We start from the raw sequence: 19,453 nt of genomic DNA on the forward strand, positions 1-19,453 counted from the left end.
AGCTGCTCCAGATCAAATGGAGGGCTGCTGCCCTTCTGCGATCACAGGGAGGGCCTCTTCAAGGTGGTCACCCCTCCAGGGCGACTTTCAGGGTCCTCCAAGAAAGAAAAATCAGACGGCAGGGAGAGGGTTCTTCCCTCATGTCTGCTGGTGCCATTGTGTGCAAACTGGCGAAATTAGCCCATGTTGAACTGGATAGCACAGTCAAACTTTAGCACAGAATATATTTTATGAAATTTAGTGTTATGTCATAAACTGTTTTATGATCATTTTTATGTCATAACATGCTTTATACATTTTACCAAATGTCATTTCTTTGGGAGTCCTGGGTCACAGATTTTGGATGCATTAACCTATTTGAAGTAGCTTGATTCAAAAATTGTTGCCCCATGATGCACCATTTCACCCAGTTAAAGGTCAGAGAACATGAGTTTTAGAAGTTAATAGACGTCTAGTGCAAGAACCCAATGGTATCATTCTCATCTCGTGGCATACTGTTCCCAAAACAACATAGATTGTTGCTTACTATGGTAGGGAGACTGCATCCCTTGGTCATAACTGTGGGAGTTATGCAAAGGCCTCTATTGACCATGGTTGCACCAGCTCAAATCACATCTGTGAGTTCAGAAGAAATGTGCAGATCAGAGAGGTAGTATCTGACTGGAGAGATTTTATAGAACTTTTGACAGAATTGCCTGCTGTCATATCTCCCACCACCGCTGCCTTAAACTGAAGAAATTAAAACTCACATACAAAGAACATTCCACTGGGACAGCCACAATACTCCAGTCACTGCTACTTAAGAAATATAATATTTCTGCTCATTTGGCGGGAAAGGGATGCTCCCAATGCAATATCTGAAATATTTTTTACCCAAATAATATCAGATTAATACAATTTTATGTTTAACTTACAGATGTCATGACCTCATGATAATGAGATGACAATTATATAATTTTTGGATACATTTAATTACTATTGCAGTAGTTCTTCTTCTGTTACTGCATCTACTATAGATAAAAATAAGTTATAGTGGCTTACTTGTTTAAAAAGAAATACATGTAAATAAAATGTGTTTGAATCTTGTCCAGAATTGTGCTCTGATGCAAAGAAATCTCAACAGCATTTAGCAGCTTTCAGCTTTTCCTTGTGAAGGTCATACATTTATTAGCAGGTTTCTTTCTCCAAATTAGAAAGCTGCTGGCAAGCTTTGAAAGAATCTGAAATACAGAAAGCAGATGGCTGAACATCTTCCATCTTGCTTCTCGAAACATATTCTCTACTTGCAAGATGGCAAAAGATAAATATAAATAGGATTATCCTAATTTCTAAACTTCACGATATGGTGGAAAAGAGAATCAGTATTATAAGAAATCAATAAGCAGAAATCCTATTTTTTTCTAAACATTTCTGTATAGAACTAAGCAAAATGTATTGCAATTCTTTAAAGTACAGATTTATGCCTGCTACATGTTGCTGGATTACAATTCCCATCAAATCATACAGCATATTAAAATATAATATTGGCAAATATCTGTAGCTCAGATGTAGGATAAGGGTGAAGGTTTGTTTATTTATTTAATTTATTTATTTTATTTAATTTTTATAGCGCCCTTCTCCCAAAGGACTCAGGATGGTGTACAGGGCAATAAAATAAAATACAATATATAAAAATTAAAAGAAATATTAAATACAACAGCCCAATTCAATAAATTAATACAAAGTGTTAAAATACCCCTAAACCCATCAGACCAGGCCAGCTTGTTCAAATAAATATGTTCTCTGAGCTTGTCGGTTGGTTTCCAAACATTTTGTTACCAGGCTAATTAACATCTTCAGTGGAGTTTAGGGGGTGTCAGTGTTCTTCTGTTTATAAGAACTTCAGGTGTTGGTTTGTCGAGTGAGAGTCTTGTGATGGGTCAGGTGTGAGTCATCAGTGAGTCTTGTGATGGGTCTTGTGATGGGCAGGTTACATCAGGTCAGGATCTTTGGGAGGTGAACTGCAGGGGGGGCTTGTGTGGGTTGGTTGAGGGTTGGTGCTACCTCTGGTTGGCTGTGTGGTTGATTTGGATTATGAGGGGTTCATAGGGTGGTTGTGGGTCAGTCAACCACAGAGCCAACCAGAGATAGCACCAACCCTCAACCAACCCACTCAAGCCCATCCACCAGAGACTGTCCCAAAGTCACCCAGTTGGCTTTCTTGACTAAGGCAGGACTTGAACTATCCTATTGGTTCCCCATTGTTAACTTCCTCATATTTTAGACAACAACAAACTCCAAATTCAAACCAAATCCTTAGGAACAGTCTGATTTCTGGTTATGTTGACCACAGAAAAAAATATTTATTAACTGCAGAACCAGTTTGTTTTTGTTTTTTCTTTTTGCGTTGGTGGACTTTTTCAAAACATCTGGATGCTCCATTAGATGACTCAAGAAAATTGTATCGTAATCTGAAGGATATCTGTGTATAGTTTTTAAGCAAAGAATTTTTTACAGTTAAAAGATAAACACAAAAATATAGAAAAGAGTAAGAAAAAACATTAAAAGCATTTTGAGAACAATAGAAAATGAAGCAAAAGGAAAAATTAATTGAAGATGTGATTTCCAATTTTCTTTACAACAGTTACAGATTTACCTGATATCACTTTCCCCCTTCAAAATTATTTAACATACTTTGCTTCTCTCCATATACAGTCCTTTTTAATTTATAAATTCAGAAATCACCACTTCATTTTAATCCCTTTTCAGTTAAAATTCCACAAAGAGCTTTCAGTCTTTCATAAAAGTATTTGTTCCCTCCCTAATCAAACAAGTCACTTTTGCCATTTCTGCAATTCTACCATCTTCATAGTCTATTCCTCCATTGTGGATATTTCTGTTTCCATCATTGCACATATAAAACTAATCATACATAAATCTTTTCTAATAATTGATTATCCATAAGTAAGAAACAAATTGGTTTCCTCTGAATACTGGTTTTAAAATTCTGAATCATCATATGATATCTTTTTTTTTACTTTTTTAAAAGCCCACCATGCATGCCTTTCACATTTCCAACAATTAAAAATACTTTTATACATCTTAGGTCAGTGTTTCTCAACCTTGGCCACTTTAAGACTTGTGGACTTCAACTCCCAGAGAGATAAAGTCCACCCACCTAAAATGGCCAAGATTTAGAAACACTATCTTAGATAATTCTTCTGGTGATATGTATACCAACACTATATTATTTTATAAAAGTTCTTTCTAGAGCTGTAAGACATTGTGAATTTCAATCCTTTTAACCACATTCTATCCAACTAACCATTTTAATCAAAAAAATTAATCCTTTTATCATGCACTGTTTAACTTATACTTCTTCCATTTTGAATCTCAACAGAAGTTTATACTTTTTTAGCAATTACTTGTTTATCATTGGTACCTAACTCTATTTCAAATTCCATTACATGTTGTTCTATACTTGCTAGCTTTTTATCCACTTTAAACCTCTCCCTTAGTTGTGTTTATGAAACCAGTAAATCCCTCTGCACTCTGTGGTTCTCTTGATTTCATTTTAAGTTCTCCATTTTCCTGTGTTATTATGTCTAGATATAGTAACCATTTTTCTTTGCCCACTGGCAAGTTCTAAGTACACTTGCTCATAGGTTCTGTATATAATGGGATTAGCTTGCTTCCAAGTACATATTTTTGATGCTTGCACTATGGAAGATCTTTAACGTCTGCCGTATAGGAGCTCTTACCATCCTTGGCTTGGTATCTATCGCCAAAGAAACCCCACACATTTCATTGATTTGGAATATCAGTAAAAAAGCCCAACAACTTTGCGTAAATTCAGGCTGCTCAATCACAGACTGATGTGCATTCTTTGCTATTGTTTGGGCAAGTGATTGTGATGCTATAAAACATTATTCTGTTTGCAGGATGAGAATCTTGGGGTCTGTCCTCTCAGCAGCAGCAGCCAATCTGTGGAATGCAGCAACCATAAATCCAAAACGGAGTCTTTCAAGAGCAGCAGCAGTGGTATTTCAAGAGTGAAATCTTTTCTTCCTGTGCCCAGAAATAAAGTCAGCCAGTTTTCTCAGAACATTAAATGCAGCAGCAGCAATACAAGGCAAACAAAGGCAATCTGTGACTAGAAAGAAGAAATTCGGAACACGCACACAAAAAAAGCAAATAAAGATTCATTTCCTTTTCTGTCTTGGTTATCTTGGAAAACAAAATTCATCTAAAGGTGTAAATAATTTTTAACATGATTTTCTCAGTTCTAATATACCCATGGGACCACAGTTTTACTTTTATGTGAACAAGCTGTTTATAATGAAAATATTATCCTGTATTATACTGATTTATCTTTAGAAGTAAATGGTGATAGCTTCATAAATGCTTTTTTAATCTGAAAATGATTTTCTGTTTAGTTATCACCAGGGCTTTTTTTCTCATAGAACGCTCAGAACGGAGTTCCGGCACCTTTTTTGGATGGAACCTTGTAGGGTAGGCAAGGCAAGTATGACATGTGTGAGTTCCGGCACCTTTTTCTTTTACAAAAAAAGCACTGGTTATCACCACAGAAAGTGTGTGTGGTTAAATAAAAATTTAAATAAATGTATTGGATCTGATCCAGAGATACTTGTATATACTGTATAAAAAAAATTAGTACTCTATGGAATGCTTTAGTGGAAATGGGGTGTTTCCACTAAATACAGATGCAGATAACTGGTTTGAAACAAAAGGCTGTCTATCAATATTCCATTGTTAGTGTAGCCAGTTGTCAATGTGAATCACTTTACATATTCCGAGATTAGTATGCAGGTCTATATTGCTAGTTTGTATTGGATTTCCATGCAGTAAGGTCTGATGTAGATTTCTCTGTATGGAAAGCTAAGCAGTTTGGTCTGCTTCCCCCCCCCCCCCCCCCTGTATATCATGAGAACCTGCAAAGTGTTTCTCATGAATAAAGTCTATTCTATGTAACATCCCAGTTGCCTACACAACAGAATCGCTTCATTAGGACAATAAAGTTTTATCTAGTTATATACTGAATTTCAGTGTTAAATTTCATACTTTTGGGTTGCACAATTCTGTACAGTACTGGCTTAAAGTTAATATATATTTCAAGGCAAAAAAAGGTTCAGTTTTTGAAAAGTGAATGATGTGGCAATAATGGCAAGAACTGGGACTATGGTCCAGTTATTTTCAGTGAGAAACTGCATTAAATATTCTGGTTACCTGTATTATTTGGTAGTTTCATTTGTTTTTGTTATTTGGATTCTTTGTCCTTTTTTGTTAAACGCAAGAATCCTACAGCCATTCTTAAGAGCAAACTCTGATTATGGGTCTGATAATTAGGGTTTGGGGAGGAGCTAGAGAGAAATCTCCCTTAAATTCACCTCTAATTATATCATTCCCTATGATTATTATAGAAAGTTCCTCCTATTTTCTCAGTATTGATCTGCCAGGAATTTATGCTATTTTACCCAGAAAATTTTCTTCCTTGTTAGCAATACAGCTACACACAATCGATAATCAAGATGAAAAAAGCTGCAATAACTTGGGAAAGGAAGAATTTACCTCTTTCTTACATGCTGTCTGAATGACATTTCACCCTGGGGGAAACTGCTTCTGTCTCCTATATTGCATTTTTTCCCCAGAGTGTAGCTTTTCAGTATTCATGGTGGACACTCCTGTTCCTTCTTCCTGGGATATCTTTATGAAAGATACAAATGCCTTAACAAAAAGGTTCTCAATTGCCTGAAAAATTGCTAAGTACTGACTGATAACATTCTAAAGCTATTCAACCCAATATCTTTGCAAGACCATTTGTAAAAGTCAAGCAGTTAAGTTAAATAATCTGGAATTTCACCTGTCATGCCAATAAAACCTTTTGTACTACTGTTTCTGCAATACCTTTGTTTCTGTGTTATGTGTATTTGTGTAGTCAGTTTTTTTTTCTGTCTCCATGTGCTAAAGCTGGAATTTGATACTAACTTTAATTTTTGAGTGCTTACTGCTTTCTTATTTTAAAGCAGAATGAAACAATACCCCACAGGCTGTAGGGAAAGGTTAGTTAGGGCTGAAAACTGATGAGTGAAGCTTGGACTAGTTTGGAAGGATGCTCAAGATAAAACCATCCTTGACTTCCAATAAATATGAGCCTTCCTCTTTCCACAAACACATATTTTTATGCACACGTGATAGTCAAATGCATTCCTGGGGACAATTGCCACATGGAGACAAAGGAGGATAATTCTATAATCCTTACATTAAGAAGATAGAAATATAGCAGAATTTCTACAATACTGAATGAATAAATTGTTCTCCCCCTAGTGCTGATCCATTGCTTTGGAGGAAATTCTTAAATAATTTTGTCAACTACATGGACTAGCTTCTGAAGAGCTTGAAGTGTCTCATAGTTATTTTTCTGCTATACTTTTTAGACCTTGGTGTTCCAGAGTTATGCATTTAAGATAATTTCTAATAAAAAAAGTTTATTTCCAAAAGCATTCATTAAATCAATATGATTTGGTTAAATGAATTGAAAGTTGCTTTTGGGTAGTTCATACATTCTGTTAAATTTGAAGAATTAAGCCATTTAATAGGGTCCTTAAGCAAAAACAATCAGCATGAAATAATACCATTATGTGGGGAAAAATAAGATAGTAGATGAAATGAAAAATTAGTTAAATGACTTATATTAATGACATCAAAATGGCTGGTGCCATACAGTCAAGATTTCAACAGCTTAGTCATGAGAACTAATACATCCACCTTTCGTTTAAATTCCTGTGAAAAAGAAGAGCACATTTCTCTGTGTATCAGTCTGAAATTCAATCTAGTCATTTTCTTGAGTAAGTTCATCTTATCACTGATTGGAACTAACAGGTCATTTTTTTTGTAATGTCTGCTATTCTGTACTATTATTGACTTAGGGTGACTTAGCCATTAAATTACTACTTGTCAACAACCCCTACCAGCTTAAAAGCATTCAGGCTGTCACAATTCAAGACCATGTGCTTCTATTAACATCTAGAAAGTCAACTAACTGGAGAAACAGATTCAATGTTGTCAGAAAGATGTCAGAAGTCTGAACGAAATTGTAGGTAATAGTAAGGATGCTGTGATGAATATCTGAAAATAAATTGGTAGTGTTGCAGTCATCACTAGAAAATAAGGAACCTGATATTCTTCAGGTAATTTAACATTTTCCACAATCCCAAACAATTGGTCTTTGCATCCAGGAGTGATGGAAATGGTACAAAGATTTGGAAGGCGTCAGCTGTTTACCCTGGATCACACTGAATGTAGTCTTAGGTCTTCATCCTAAGCTCAGTATGTCAGAACCCCTCAAATGGATATGCTTACAGTTTATTGTTTGTCCCTATGTATTCATTTTTGGGGCCTGCCATTCTGTTGGGAGGGGGGCTTATTCGTTGGGGAATGTAATTGCCTTGTTCTGCTTTGCCCTCCCTGTGTGTGAAAGGAATGTGGTCTGAAAACATCTATCTTATCTCCAAAGGAGCCTGGGACCGTTGGGAAAAGTAACAGAGAGAGACCTTGAGAAGGACACTAGGTCAAAACAAACCTAGTATCTGTGGATTGGCTGGATTTCAAATTGATGGTTGGACACTGGGGGGGGGGGAGACCTGAATGGGCATTTTGATGTAAGCTTTCATGTGCAAAATCTTCAGACCTTGCTTTGCGTTCCTGCTATCACCAACTCTCAATAAAAGTTCCTTTTGAAACAATCCCTGTTTCAAGAGTTCTGCTTCATTGGGAGATCTAGTTAAGGCAGGTCCTTATATAAAGCAAGGTCTGCAATAGTGCCCAACACAGAGAGGCATCTGCCCTACCATGGGGAGGCATGCACGTGTGGGGTGTGTGTGCACAATTTGTCTTCAGGGAGTGACAAAGAGGGAAGCTGGGACTGTGGATTGGAGTGAGTAGGCCACCCAGGCATGCCCCAAAGAAGGCACCTCCAAATGGTTGGAAGAGGTGGCTGCCCTAGAAGACTCCATGAAGCTGAAATAGTCCTTCGGCATCAGGAAGAAAAGATTGGGAAGGAAGAACCCAAGGGGTAACCTTCACCTGGGGAGGCAGAAAAAAAGTTCAGAAAAAAAGATGGAGCTGTCTTCTGATGAAGAAAAGATATACATACAGTCAGACCTAATAAAGGGAATCCTGAAGTGAGCCATACAATACACGGTGGAAGCTTTCAAGGACCTAAAGGGTAAATCTCTAGAGTACCCAGAAAAGAAAGAACAATTGACTGAGGAAGTCCAGGGCAGAGGAGAAGAGGTGACTACCAAGATAGCAGGGGGAGCGATAGGGTCAACAGAGGCAGTGGCAACTACTCCAGCTATACAAGTGGGGAACAACCCCTCGGACAGCCCAGTCCCCACAGGTGCCCAGAGAAAGAACCTCCCGGGAAGAGCCAAAACTGATTCTGCTGAGGATGAAATTTGATGGAGATCCCCAACAGCTGGAGTTCTTCCTGGCTCATGTTCTCACGTACATGCAGGTGTATGAGAGAACACTGCCCAATGATGCGGCAATTAGAGTCATCACCCTAGCCTTGGAAGGGTCTGCAGCCAGATGAATGGTCACCCTACACAACTGCAGTACCCCCGAACTCTAGAATTTTAACCAGTTCATGACAGCATTGAGGCACTGGTTTGAAGATCACCTGGCAGACTGGAAAGCTCAGGATCACTTAAAAATGGTGAAACCTGGGCAGGGACCGGTGGCTGAATATACGGAGGAATTCTGAGACTTGGCATGCCACCTCCACTGGCCAGAAGATATCCTGGTAAGCTGTTTTCAAGATGGGTTGAATGACAACCTATACAATGCCTGTGTAGCCTGTGGAGCACCTGCACGCTTATATGGCTGGTGTTTCTTAGCTGAAGAAGTAGAAATTGACCAAACCCAAACCAGTACCATTTTGGGAAACCCAGGAAATGAATCCAACGTGAGAGAAGGAGAGACACCAGTAAAACCTTCCACTTACTTAAAAGACAATTTTGGTGGCCTTCCTTAAAAAAAGACATGAAAGTTATGTGGCTAGTTGCCATACCTGTGCAGCGGCTAAATGAAGGCAAGGGAAATGCTGGAGTTCCTACAGCTGGTAGCGAGTCCTTCAGCACCCTGGAGAGAGATTTCCATGGACCTTATTGTGGAGCTCCCAGAAAGTGCAGGAAACACTGTCATACTGATTTGTTATCCAAACAGGCCCATTTTCATCCATGTCAGAAGATCCCAACTGCAAAACCTTTGGCTAAATTGTTTGTGCAGCATATCTATTGACTACACGGGGACCCACAATGTATTATATCAGATAGGGGTGTCCAATACACTTCTAAGTTCTGGAAAGCCTTTCTGGATCTTCTGGTTTCAAATCAAGGGCTGTCATCTAGTTACCATCCTCAAACGAATGGGGGAACAGAACAAACTCTGTTCTAGAACAATACCTTAGATGTTTTATTAATTATCAACAGGATAACTGGACTGACTTGTTACCATTTGCTGAAGTGGCCTATAACAATGCAGTGCACTCCAGCACCAGTTTCACTCCTTTCCAAGTTTCCTCCCTATGCCTGAATTACCTGCTAATGAACCTGCCATTTCTTCCCTCAAGGAGTGGGTATATCAGTTGCAGAACATTTGGCTGGGGGTTAAGAAAGCTCTGTATGAAACCAGCCAGATAAAAAATGGATGCAGCCTAAACCCTTTCACATAGGGGATAGGGTCTACCTATCCTTTAGGTTTTTACAGTCATTGCAACCATCCAAAAATTTAGGGCCGAACTATATCGGTATTTTTTACTTTAAACATATTATATAGGTAGTCCCCGAGCCTAATAGTGCCTGCTCATTAGTCTTGTAATTGTCAAATGAATCACACTCAACATTACATTTTAAAATCAAACTCATTAATTGAATCAAATGTGTCGTTACATGAACAAAGATTTGATTTACTATTTCCTCTGATGGCTACCTGAAATGAGAGACTTTTTCCGCCGCTGCTGCAGGCTGTTTCCAGCCACAAATCAGCTGTTTCTGGTTTCAGTAACCACAGTAGTAGGCAGTAGTAGGCATTTGTTGCTAGGCAGCTCAAACTTCTTCAGAGGGGGGTGGAGCTGCCACTAAAGTAAAGTGTCTCCAGTTTACAGAAATCTCCAATTGCTTTAAAACACACACAAACACTTGCCGGCCATTAGCTTAAACGTCTCCAGCCACGCATGCAGAGGGAGATGGGGTGGAGTTTACAGAACTTTTGGCTCGCAACAGTAACTGAGATAGAAGGGACCTTGAGGTCATCTAGTCTAACCCACTGTTCTCACAAGAGAGTACAGTACTGCACTGTATTTCTGATAAATGCCTATCCAGACTCTTCTTAAAAGCCTCCAATGAAAGAACACCCAACAACATCTGGAGGCAATTTAAATTTAAAACCTTTTTTAAAAAACTGCTCCTTATCAGGACAAGTCTCTCCAGCCAAAATGGGGTGGGGGTGGGGATTTCCTTCCAGTAAGGATTAGCAGAATCTTTGGTGGTCTATGCTAGGGAAAGGAGCAACAGCAGCCACATGCTATAAGTTTCAGGCAAATGCAAAAAATCAATCTTGCAAAATACTGTACTTACAAAACAATAAAAAGCAGAGCAATTCCCAAAGTAATTACAAACAATACAGTATAGTACTAGAGTAACAAAAAAAATATTTTAAAATACTTACAGAAGTAATTCTAGGTCTCTACAAGTCCAGTCCTCAAGCCTAGCAAGCAGCAGATCTTCCACACACAGGTCCAGGAAAACAAGTGGTCCTGCCGGCTACAAAAATCTTGCTTGGCCATGTGACCAGGCACACACACACAAAAAACCCACTTCCAGCTTCTCATAGGCCCAAACTGGCCCAGGCAAGTCACAGAGTTAAAATGGCCATCGCAGCAGCTGAGACTGAATCCAAGTCACATGGCTACAAAGGTCTGGTTTTTATCACAATTTTGAATTTTTAATGTAAGTACCCTTTCTGAATAACTTCATTTTTGTGAAATATCAGTAAATAAATGCTCATATCTGGGGGATTACCTGTAAATCCTGTTACCATGAAATTAGAACTCCCTAAGAGTTTATGACAAATCCACCCTGTTTTCCATTGCAGTCTGCTGAAAGCCAAGATTACTTCTGCGTCAAGGCCTGCCTCTGCTCCCACCCCGCCACCCATTATGGTTGAAGGTGAGCAAAACTTTGAAATCAAAGACTCTCATAAACATCATCGGTCCACTCAGTATTTAGTTGCCTGGAAAGATCTTCCTGCTTTGCAGAATGAATGGGTCTATAAGAAGCTCCTATGTTGCTCAAACGTTTTCATGAATGATATCCTAATAAACCTGATTGATATGCTTGTTTTCTTCTTTCCCCCTTCCTTTTCTTTGTCTTACAGGTGGATCTGTCATTCTTTTAGGGGAGACATATGTCAGGACCCCTCAAATGGGTATGCTTACAGTTTATTGCTTGTGAGTATGTATTCATTCTTGGGGCCTGCCATCTGTTGCAGCCTGGGAATGTTGGGAAATGAAAATGAGAGACCTTGAGAAGGGTGCTAAATCACTAGGTTCTCAAAACAACCTAGTACCTATGGATTGGCTGGATTTCAAACAGACAGTTGGGCACTGGGGAGAGGAGACCTGAATGGGCAATGTAGCCTTTCATGCATGAAATCTTCAGACCTTCCTTTGCTTTCCTGCTATCACCGCAGCAACAGAGGGATCAAACTTCAGCCTTCTAACCTGTTGCTCACTGACTTCCAAAACTGCCGAGTGGCGGTCAAGGGTGAAGCCAAATTTCTGGTTAATTTCAAGGGGTTTACAGGCCCACTAGATGTTTTTGTGGCAGAAGGTCAACGCACGAGCCTCATAGAGCTCGATTGGTTTGATGCATTGGGCATCCAAGTAACCGGGATTCACCGAACACAGGCGGCAGACTTGTCTTCAGTCTGCAAAGAGTTCGCGGATGTATTCAGTCCAAGCCTGGGAGAGTACAAGGGCCCTCTGTTAGCCTTCCAGCTTGATCCCCTGGTAAATGGTGAATGATCTCTGGCGGGCTCGGGACAGGGGTTGCTCCTCTGTCCTAGTCCTATTAGACCTCTCAGCGGCTTTTGATACCATCGACCATGGTATCCTACTGCGGCGCCTCAGGGGGTTGGGAGTGGGTGGCACTGTTTTACAGTGGTTCTCCTCCTACCTCCTGGGTCATTCGCAGTTGGTATTGGCAGGGGGGCAGAGGTCGGCCTCGAGGCCTCTCATTTGTGGAGTCCCTCAGGGGTCGGTCCTCTCGCCCCTTCTGTTCAACATCTATATGAAGCCGCTGGGTGAGATCATTCGTGGTTTTGAGGTGGGTTATCAGTACGCTGATGATACCCAGCTTTTTATTTCCACCCCAGATCAACCCGGTGATGCCCTTGACGTGATGTCCCATTGCCTGGAGGCGGTGACGGTCTGTATGGGGAGGAACAGGCTTCGTCTAAATCCCGACAAGACCAAGTGGCTGTGCATACCGGCATCTCGGGTTGTCCACTCTATTCCATCTTTATCTATAGGGGGTGAGGTGTTACCCCCCATAGATAGGGCTCGCAACTTGGGTGTCCTCCTTGACTCACAGCTCAGTTTAGAAGATCATATAGGAGCTGTGACCAGGGGGGCTTTTGCCCAGGTTAGCCTGGTGCGCCAGTTGTGGCCCTATTTGGACCAAGATGCCCTATGCACAGTCACTCATGCGCTCGTGACCTCTAGGATAGATTACTGCAACGCTCTCTACATGGGGCTGCCCTTGAATACCACTCGGAGGCTCCAGCTGTTGCAGAATGCGGCCGCGCAAGTTGTGATGGGGGCTTCCCGATACTCCCATGTAACACCTCTGCTCCGTGAGCTGCATTGGCTTCCAGTTGTCTTCCGGGTGAGATTCAAGGTGCTGGTGATGACCTATAAAGCCCTAAATGGCATGGGTCCGGATTATTTATGGGAGTACCTTTTGCCGGCGTTAACTTCCCATCGTCCTGTGTGCTGCCACAGAGAGGGCCTCCTCAGGGTGCCGTCAGTCAGGGAATGTCGACTGGCGGCCCCCAGGGGGAGAGCATTCTCTGTGGGCGCGCCTGCCCTCTGGAATCAGCTCCCTGTTGAGCTCCGGATGGCTCCCGACCTTCGCTCTTTCCGCTGCGACCTGAAGACTTGGCTATTTGAACTTGCCGGCCTGGACTGAGGGACTGGGATTTTAGATTTTAAATTTTAAATTTTAAATTTTAGAACGTGTTTTATTGTTTAGGGCTACTTGGTTTAATTTATTTTAATTTTTGTATATTATGTGTTGTATATAGTGTTTTAATTGCCCTGTACACCACCCCGAGTCCTTCGGGAGAGGGGCGGTATATAAATCCAAATAATAAATAAATAATAAATAATAAATAATGCCAATCCGGGTCAAGCCTCGTCGAGTGCCTTTCACTTTAAAGCCCAAAATCAATGCAGAGCTAGATAAACTGGTTAGTCAGGGGGTATTGCAGCCCCTAGATAGTGGGGTGTGGGAGACCCCCATAGTAACACCACTTAGGGCCAATGGAGAAATATGCATATGTGCTGACTATAAGTGCATCATTAACCGGGCACTTCAACAGCACGCATACCCGGTGCCAGTTGTCAGCCATATTTTGGTGTCTTTGCAGGGAGGCCGCATGTTCGATAAATTAGATTTGGCACAGGCCTATCAACAGCTGCGGTGGACGAGGTCATGGCAGCCTCCCAAATGATTGTTACCCATCAGGGGGCCTTCAAGGTCAAGCACCTATAGTTTGGGGTGAGTGTGGCCCCAGGGATTTTCCAAGGAGTAATGGAGTGCACACTCAAGGGCATTCCAGGGGTCTGCCTCTACTTCAATGATGTGCTCATTGCCTGGGAGTCTACAGAGGTTCTGGCTGAATGGCTTAGAGCTGTCCTTCAGTGGTTCCGCGTAGCGGGACTTAAATTAAAAAAAGAGAAATGCAAGATTGGGGTACAGTCAACTGAGTTCCTGGGATTCCACATAGATGCCGATCGCATTCATCCTGCGGATTCAAAGCAGAAAGCGATTCAGCAGGCACCAAGCCCTAGGTCCAAAGGGGAGCTTCAAGCCTTCTTGGGCCTTCTTAATTTTTACTATGCATTCTTTCCACATAAGGCCGCAGTGGCAGAGCCATTACACTGGCTCTTAGACAAAACACTCAGTGGCAGTGGACCAATGTCCATGAAAGAAGTTTCCAGGCAGTCAAATCACTGCTGTCCTCGAACTCGGTGCTCACTCAATTAGCGGAAAGCTGCCAGTTTGCATTGCGTGTGATGCATCCCCATATGGGGTTGGGGCTGTGTTGAGCCATTTGTCGGCTGATAGGAAACAGTCTCCCATCGCTTATTATTCAAGGACCCTGTCTTCTGCAGAACGCAATTACACGCAGATTGACAAGGAGGCCTTGGCTATTGTGGCCAGAGTTAAAAAGTTCCATTTCACAGCCTTCACAGACCACAAGCCACTTCTAGGGTTGTTCACTACAAACAGGCAGACACCTCAGATTCTGTCTCCTCGAATGCTGAGGTGGTCTATATTCCTTTCAGCCTACAGCTACAGGCTGGTTCACAAACCAGGCAAAGAAATGGGCCATGCAGATGGCCTTAGCAGACTGCCCTCGCCACACATGGAGCCAGATCCGGGTCTGGCTGCATGCATCTTAGCCATACAGGACTTGCCAGAGTCTCCTCTCCATGCTGGAGACGTAGCTGCTGAGACAGCAGCTGACAAAACACTTAGCTGCGTACTAACTTGGATGGGCGGACAAATGTCCAGGGCCAGAATTTCAAAGTTTTTTTTATGAGAAAGGATGAGCTTTCAGCTCATAAAGGGTGCATTCTTTGGAGAAGTAGAGTCATAGTCCCCAGCTCATTAAGGCCCAGGGTTCTTCAGTCTGTGCATGAAGGCCATCCAGGGATAGTCTGGATGAAGGCACTGGTGAGGAGCTTCCTTTGGTGGCTAGGGCTCGATAAAACTATCGAGGCCCAAGTACATGGTTGCTACACGTGTCAACAATCCATACCAGAGATGCTGCAGGCCCCTGTCCACTGATGGGAGGACACTCACACACCGTGGTCAAGAATCCACATTGACCTTGCAGGGCCCTTTCAAGGACAGCTGTTTTTAATAGGGGTCAACAGCCACTCTAAATGGTTAGAAGTTGTACCAATTTCCACTATGACTACTGCTAGGACCATCCAGGTGTTGCACAGAATATTTGCAACACATGGGTTTCCAGACGTCTTAGTCTCCAACAATGGGGCTGAGTTCACTGCTTCAGAATTCCAGGCCTTCCTCAGGGCAAACCTCATAAAGCATGCAACATTGGCTCCTTTTCACCCGTCATCAAATGGTCATGGTCTGCACAACCAAGGAATCCCTGAAACAAATTGTCACAGGAAATTGGCACCACAGGCTGACCGAGTTTCTACTCTGCCAGCATACAACACCCTGCACTGCCATGGGCAAGAGCCCAGCAGAGCTTCATTGGGGAAGGCATTTAATCACCAAACTGGACAGGCTGCACCCCGACAGAGTTGCCTCAGACACTGCAAAGACACAAAGAAGCTTACAAGTGGGTGACCAGGTTTGGTCCCAGAATTATGGGCAAGGGGCTTTGTGGGTGGCAGCAAAGGTTGTTAAGGTGTCAGGACCACTCTCCAATGAGCTGGTCCTGGAAGATGGGCGAGTTATTCTCTGGCATATTGATCAGCTGCATCGGTGGCTAGCAGATCAGTCGCTGGCTCAGGACTCCCAAGAGGGCCAAACAATGGCCCACATGACAGTGGTCGAACAGGGCAGCTTTCATGCTCTGAAAGAACTCTTGTTCATGGTGATGGGGGAATCACGGAGTCTTGGTTGGGCCCAGAGGGTGGGGTCCCTTTGGTTGACCTCTGCCCACCAGGCTTCCGGGTGCTACATCGGCCACGAGCTCATGGTAGCGGTGGGGGTGTGGCGGTGACTATGAGGGAGACCTTATGTCCGCGGGAGACCACCGTTCCTCAGATAGTCGGGTGTGAGTCTCTCTTTTTGAGATTTGGTTCTGAGGCGCAGTTGGGCTTGCTGCTGGTGTACATTTCGCCTAGTCGTGCAACGGCAGCCCTGCCCAAGCTGCTCGATATCCTCTCGGGGTTGGTGGTTGAGTTTCCCAAACTTATAGTTTTGGGAGACTTCAATCTACCATCCCTGGGAGGCTCATCTGAGCTAGCTCGGGAGTTCATGGCTTCCATGACGGCCATGGACCTGACGCAAGTAATTACTGAACCAACTCATGAGGGAGGCCACACCCTTGACCTGATTTTTTTATCTGGACGGTGGATGGATGATCTTGGTGGGGGCTCTCCATTTATTATGCCCCTGTCATGGACCGATCATCACCTCCTGCGGCTGGTCTTCCGTTTTGCCACCCCCCACCGTGGGGGTACGGAGCCAATTAGATGGTACCGCCCCAGATGCTTAATGGATCCTGATAGATTCCAAGCGGCGCTGGGGTCCCCACCTGCCTCCATTGCTCACAACTCGGCGGATGCCTTAGTGGAAGCCTGGGAAAGGGCAGCCACTGAGGCACTTGACCGGGTTGTACCCTTGCGGCCCCTGACCCGGTGCAGATCCCAGCGAGCTCCATGGTTCTCTGCGGAGCTCCGGGAGATGAAGCGTCGGAAACGGGGCCTAGAGAGCTGCTGGAGGTCTAGCCGATCTGAATCCAACCGGTTGTGGTTAAGAACCCATATTAGGTCTTATCTCGCAGCGATGAGGGTGGCGAGGTGTAATTACTTCTCCACCCTCATCGCGTCCACAGATAATCGCCCGGCCGCCCTGTTTAGGGTGACTCGCTCACTTCTTAATCAGGAGGTGAGGGAGGATCCCTTGCAGGGTCGTGCCGAGGAATTTAGTCAACATCTGTCGGATAAAATCGCTCGGATTCGGACCGGTTTGGACTCCAGCTGGGCAGAGTCTGGCGATCAGGACACGGGCGGTCTTGTCAATGTTATCTGGGAGGAGTTTCATTCTGTGACCCCTGATGAAGTGGACAGGATTATGGGGAGGCTGAGCTCCACCACATGTTTATTGGATCCGTGCCCTTCCTGGCTGGTTTATGCAGCTAGGGAGAGGACACGAGGCTGGCTCCAGGCGGTCATTTCTGCTTCTTTGAGTGAGGGTTATTTCCCCACCGTCTTGAAGGAGGCGGTGGTGAGACCTCTCCTCAAGAAGCCTGCCTTGGACCCAGCTGTATTGAACAACTTTCGTCCAGTCTCCAACCTTCGCTTTCTTGCGAAGGTTGTTGAGAGTGTGGTGGCGCATCAGCTCCCTCTGGTCCTGGATGAAGCGGATTATTTGGACCCCTACCAATCGGGTTTCAGGCCCGGGTACAGCACGGAGACGGCATTGGTCGCTCTGGTGAATGATCTCTGGAGGGCTCGGGATAGGGGATATTCCTCTGTCCTAGTCCTATTAGACCTCTCGGCGGCTTTCGATACCATCGACCATGGTATCTTGCTGCGGCGTCTCAGGGGATTGGGAGTGGGAGGCACAGTTCTTCAGTGGTTCTCCTCCTATCTCCTGGGACGCTCGCAGTCGGTGTTGGCAGGGGGGCAGAGATCGGCCCCTAGGTCTCTCGTTTGTGGAGTTCCTCAGGGGTCGGTTCTCTCGCCTCTCCTGTTCAACATCTACATGAAACCGCTGGGTGAGATCATTCGTGGTTTTGGAGTTGGGTATCATCAATATGCTGATGATACCCAACTTTTCATTTCGACTCCAAACCACCCCAGTGATGCCCTCGCTGTGATGTCCCGTTGCCTGGAGGCAGTACGGGTCTGGATGGGGAGGAACAGACTTCAACTCAACCCTGACAAGACTGAGTGGCTGTACATTCCGGCATCCCAGGACATTCAAAATGTTCCATCGCTTTCTATGGGGGGTGAGCTTTTACCCCCCGTGGATAGGGCTCGCAACTTGGGAGTCCTCCTAGACTCACGACTTACCCTGGAAGACCATACAGTAGCCGTGACTAGGGGGGCTTTCGCCCAGGTTCACCTGGTGCGCCAGTTGCGGCCCTATCTGGACCGGGATGCCCTGTGTACGGTCACTCATGCGCTCATGACCTCTCGCCTAGACTATTGTAATGCTCTCTACATGGGGCTTCCCTTGAAGACCACTCGGAGGCTCCAACTGGTACAGAATGCGGCCGCGAGAGTTGTCTTGGGAGTTTCCCGGTACTCCCATGTTACACTTTTGCTCCGCGAGCTGCATTGGTTACCAGTTGTCTTCCGGGTGAGGTTCAAGGTCTTGGTTATGATCTTTTAGTCCTTACATGGCATGGGTCCGGGATACCTCGAGGACCACCTGCTGCCGGCGTCAACTCCCCTCCGCCCTGTGCGTGCCCACAGAGAGGGCCTCCTCAGGGTGCCTCCAGTCAGGGAATGTCGACTGGTGGCCCCCAGGGGGAGGGCCTTCTCTGTGGGTGCCCCGGCACTATGGAACCAACTGCCGGTTGAGCTCCGGATGGCATCGGACCTCCGATCCTTCCGTCGCGGGTTGAAGACCCACTTGTTCGAGTTAGCTGGTCTGGCCTGAAGGGGAATATGGGTTTTTTAATTGGTTTTATTATTTTACTATTGTTGTATTTTAATTGGGCATGGTTTAATTCTCTCTTAATTTTTGTATACCTATTTATATATGCCCTGTGAACCGCCCTGAGTCCCTAGGGAGAAGGGCGGTATAGAAATCCAATAAATGAAATGAAATGAAATGAAATGAATGGCCATAGAAGAGTCTTCTCCAAACACAGTCTGTCTCAGCTGATCAAGACAGACAAACTGAACTGAGAGACAGCCCTGCAGACTTCGCTGCACAATTGGACTTTGGTTTGGGCCAACCTCAGCCAAAGGGACTTGAGTCACTGCGACTCCACTGAACCTCAGAGCCCTGGTCTACCCAGCCTGGCAGGCAAGCAGGTAGACCAGGAGATCCCTGTAACCCCTAGATGTTCTGAATGGTCATGAAGGCTGCCTAAGTATCTGCAAGATTATGTAAAACAATTGATAGTTTGTGCTATCTAGGGGGAAGGGGTGTAATGTATTGGCCTTATCTGTTTTAATTCACTTGCTTAATGTCTGACTGCTTGCTTAATGTCTGACCTACTTTCTCTGTGTTATGTAACGGTTGCTGTTGCTGAGCTAGACTTGCTGTCTCCAGGCTGATAATTAGGTTTAGGGAGGGAAATTGCTACTTTAAACCTATTGGTCGCTGCCTAGAGGCCAACCGTATAAATAGCTGTGCAGCAGCTATTAGCTTGCTTCTGTTATGTTCTGAGTTAAAAAAAACTTGTTGCTGTTTCAACACTTCATCTCGCTTAATGCTTCAAGAAC

At 43.9% G+C, this 19,453-nt stretch overlaps 1 protein-coding gene across 1 annotated transcript in view; it reads left to right on the forward strand.

The window, feature by feature from the left end:
* Window positions 1-5,881, forward strand: part of CTTNBP2 (cortactin binding protein 2) — a 170,514-nt gene extending 164,633 nt beyond the window's left edge. Inside the window, exon 23 of the mRNA XM_083366677.1 lies at window positions 3,921-5,881. Coding sequence (XP_083222803.1) covers window positions 3,921-4,136 — 216 coding nt within the window. The 3' untranslated portion in view covers window positions 4,137-5,881. The remainder of the gene's footprint in view (window positions 1-3,920) is intronic.
* Window positions 5,882-19,453: the final 13,572 nt, after the last annotated feature.

The sequence above is a fragment of the Vipera ursinii genome, assembly GCF_947247035.1.
Source record: "Vipera ursinii genome assembly, chromosome: 6".
Taxonomy (NCBI): domain Eukaryota; kingdom Metazoa; phylum Chordata; class Lepidosauria; order Squamata; family Viperidae; genus Vipera; species Vipera ursinii.